Here is a 2,765-nt window from a genome sequence, read left to right on the forward strand (position 1 = left end):
AACCCCCCTCCCCCAGTGTCACTGTCCTCCCCCCCGCTGTCCCCATCCCTTTCCCCAACTCCCCCCCACGTCCCTGTCCCCCCCCAGCCCCACGGCCCCGAGCACAAGAAAAAGGACAAGGCCCACAAGAAGCACAAGGAGAAGAAGGAGAAGAAGAAGGAACACTGAGGGGACATGGCGGTGACACCGCGGTGACATGGCAGTGACACGCGGGGGAGGCTGGGGGGAAGTCACCTGCACCCCCCAACCCCCCCAAATAAAGCGCTGACGCAGGCAGTGCCTGGGGACAGAGTCCGTGTGGATGCGGGTGACAAAGGCGGGGTGCCACCACCGTGCCAGCTGTCCCCAAGGTGCCACCACGCCCCAGCTCCGTGCCCCCAAAGTGCCACCAACATCCCACCCCAAGTCCCCAAGGAGCCACCCTGTCCCACCCCGTGTCCCCAAAATGCCACCATGATCCCACCCCGTGTCCCCAAAGAGCCAAAAAGCCACCCGGTGTCCCCAGGGAGCCACCATGTCCCACCCCACATCCCCAGAGTGTCCCCAAGATCCCCTGTGGCCCCCCCAGGACCCCAAAATGCCCAACACCCCATATCACCCCCCCCCAGACCCCGTTATCCCCCCCCAACCCCATTAGCCCTCCCAGCACCCCCTTTAGCCCCCCCGCACCCCAATATCACCCCCACAGCACCACATCCCCCCCCCGGACCCCAATATCGCCCCCCAGGACCCCATTTACCCCCCCGGACCCTAACATTGCCCCCACAACACCCCATTTACGCCCCCACAACACCCCATTTACGCCCCCGTACCCCCTTATCACCCTCCCAGGATACCGTTATGCCCCCCCTGGACCCCATTATCCCCCCCCGACCCCAATATCACCCCCCAGGACTCCATTTACCCCTCCCAGCACCCCATTTTGCCCCCCCAGGACATTTACCCCCCCACCAGACCCCAATATCGGTCCCCCAGCACCCCATCTCCGCCCCCAGCGCACCAAAATCGCCTCCACAGCACCCCAATATTCCCCCCCCAGCACCCCATTTACCCCCCCCAGACCCCAATACCATTCCCCCAGCACCCCGTTTCCCTCCCCGGACCCCAATATCGCCCCCTCAGCACCCCGTTTACCCCCCCCAGACCCCAATATTGCCTGCCCCCAGCACCCCGTTTCCCTCCCTGGACCCCAATATCACCCCCCCAGCACCCCATTCCCCCCCCCCCCCCCCGTAACAAACCACAAGCCACCGCCCCCACCCCGCGTCCTGTATTGAAAACCAGGGCCAGGGCGGGAACACCCCACCCGGGAAAAAAACGGGGGGCCGGGAGGGGGGGTTCCGGGGAACAGGGGGGGGGGGAGCACTAGCGGAGGAGGTGGAAGGTGAGCCAGTACATGAGCAGCGGCTGCGCGGCGGCCACGGCCATGGTGAGGTACATGCGCAGCTGGTTCTTGGCGCCGCGCACCGGCACCCCCTCGGCCGCCGCTTCCGACAGCAGCTTGAGGCGCAGCGTGCGGATCTGCGGGGTGAGAACCCCCCCCCCCGGATCCCGGCTTTAGGATCCTGGGGGGGGGCAGGTTTAAGGTTCCCCCCTCCCCCACCCCTCAGAAAGCCGGGCTCACCATGAAGACGAAGATGCTGAGGCAGCACCAGCTCAGCACCACGTAGTAGCCGGTGTTGCCAAAGAGGAGCCCAGAGAGGAGCCCGAGGATCATCCTGCAAACGAAAGCGGGGTTAAAGGCGTGCCCCCCCCCCCCCCCCCCCCCCCCCGCTATTAATAAATTGAATAGCACTGCCCCCCCCCGGGCCGCTCACCCCACGTATTTGTAGCCGGCGAAGGCCACGAGGTCGATGGTGGAGAGGTCGGTGGGCAGCGCCACCAGGTAGAGGCTGAGCAGCACCGCCAGCACCTCCAGCAGCAGCCAGGCCAGCGCCGAGCTCGCCTGCAGCCCCAGGCTGTCGGGGGAGAACCTGGGAGGGGGCAGCGGGGGTGGGGGTGGGGAAGCCCCCCACCCGGGGGAAGGCTGAGGGACAGTGGGACACTGACCCCGTTTGGGTGAATGGGGATCCCTGGGGGCAGTGGGGGGGGAGGGAGTTGGGGACCCCCCTCACTGCAGGGTTTAGGGACAGGGACCCCCCCCAGGAGCCTGTGGACACCCGCAGGGCCCATGACCCCCCCTCAGGGTACAGGGGCTCCCCCCCCCCCCCAGGGCTCATGAACCCCCCACTTGGGGCCCAGGGACCCCCCCCCCATAAACTGGGGGATCCCCCAGTGCACTGGGACACCCCCCCAAAAAAATATGGACCCTTTGAGAACCCCCCCCACCTCCCACCGACTCCCAGGGTTTTGGACCCCCCCCCCCCCAAGGGTTTGGGGGCTCCCTATAGGGACTATGGCCCCCTTTGGGGACTGGGACGCCCCCCCCCAAAAAGGCTCAGGGACCCCTGAGGGGATTTTGGGGTCTTCCATATCCTGCCCCCCCCCCCGACCTGTTCTGGGTGCCCAGTGCCAGCCCAGCCACCAGCAGGTAGGTGATGAAGGCCATGGCTGCGGGGACAGAGGATAGGTTTAGGGTCAGGGTTTGGGGTCTGGGGGCAGGGTGAGGGGTCGGGGCCGTACCCGGGATGTAGAGGTCGGGGGCGTTGACATCGAAGCGGGGGGCAACCGGCGCATCCTGCTGGTAGCGAACCTGCCAGTCCTGCGGGGCAGCAGCAGAACTGGGACCGGGAAACTGGGACCGGGAAACTGGGACCGGGAAACTG

The 2,765-nt window shown here is 66.7% G+C and overlaps 1 protein-coding gene across 1 annotated transcript in view; it reads right to left on the reverse strand.

The window, feature by feature from the left end:
* Positions 1 to 1,331: 1,331 nt before the first annotated feature.
* LOC118159525 (protein YIF1B-B-like) overlaps positions 1,332 to 2,765 on the reverse strand; it is a 2,398-nt gene continuing 964 nt past the window's right edge. Inside the window, exons 4-8 of the mRNA XM_035314094.1 lie at positions 2,623 to 2,701; positions 2,493 to 2,550; positions 1,818 to 1,973; positions 1,625 to 1,718; positions 1,332 to 1,521 (exon numbers count right to left, since the gene is read on the reverse strand). Of these exons, the coding sequence (XP_035169985.1) occupies positions 1,366 to 1,521; positions 1,625 to 1,718; positions 1,818 to 1,973; positions 2,493 to 2,550; positions 2,623 to 2,701 (543 nt within the window). The 3' untranslated portion in view covers positions 1,332 to 1,365. The remainder of the gene's footprint in view (positions 1,522 to 1,624; positions 1,719 to 1,817; positions 1,974 to 2,492; positions 2,551 to 2,622; positions 2,702 to 2,765) is intronic.

The sequence above is a fragment of the Oxyura jamaicensis genome, unplaced genomic scaffold (genome assembly GCF_011077185.1).
Source record: "Oxyura jamaicensis isolate SHBP4307 breed ruddy duck unplaced genomic scaffold, BPBGC_Ojam_1.0 oxyUn_random_OJ70785, whole genome shotgun sequence".
NCBI lineage: Eukaryota > Metazoa > Chordata > Aves > Anseriformes > Anatidae > Oxyura > Oxyura jamaicensis.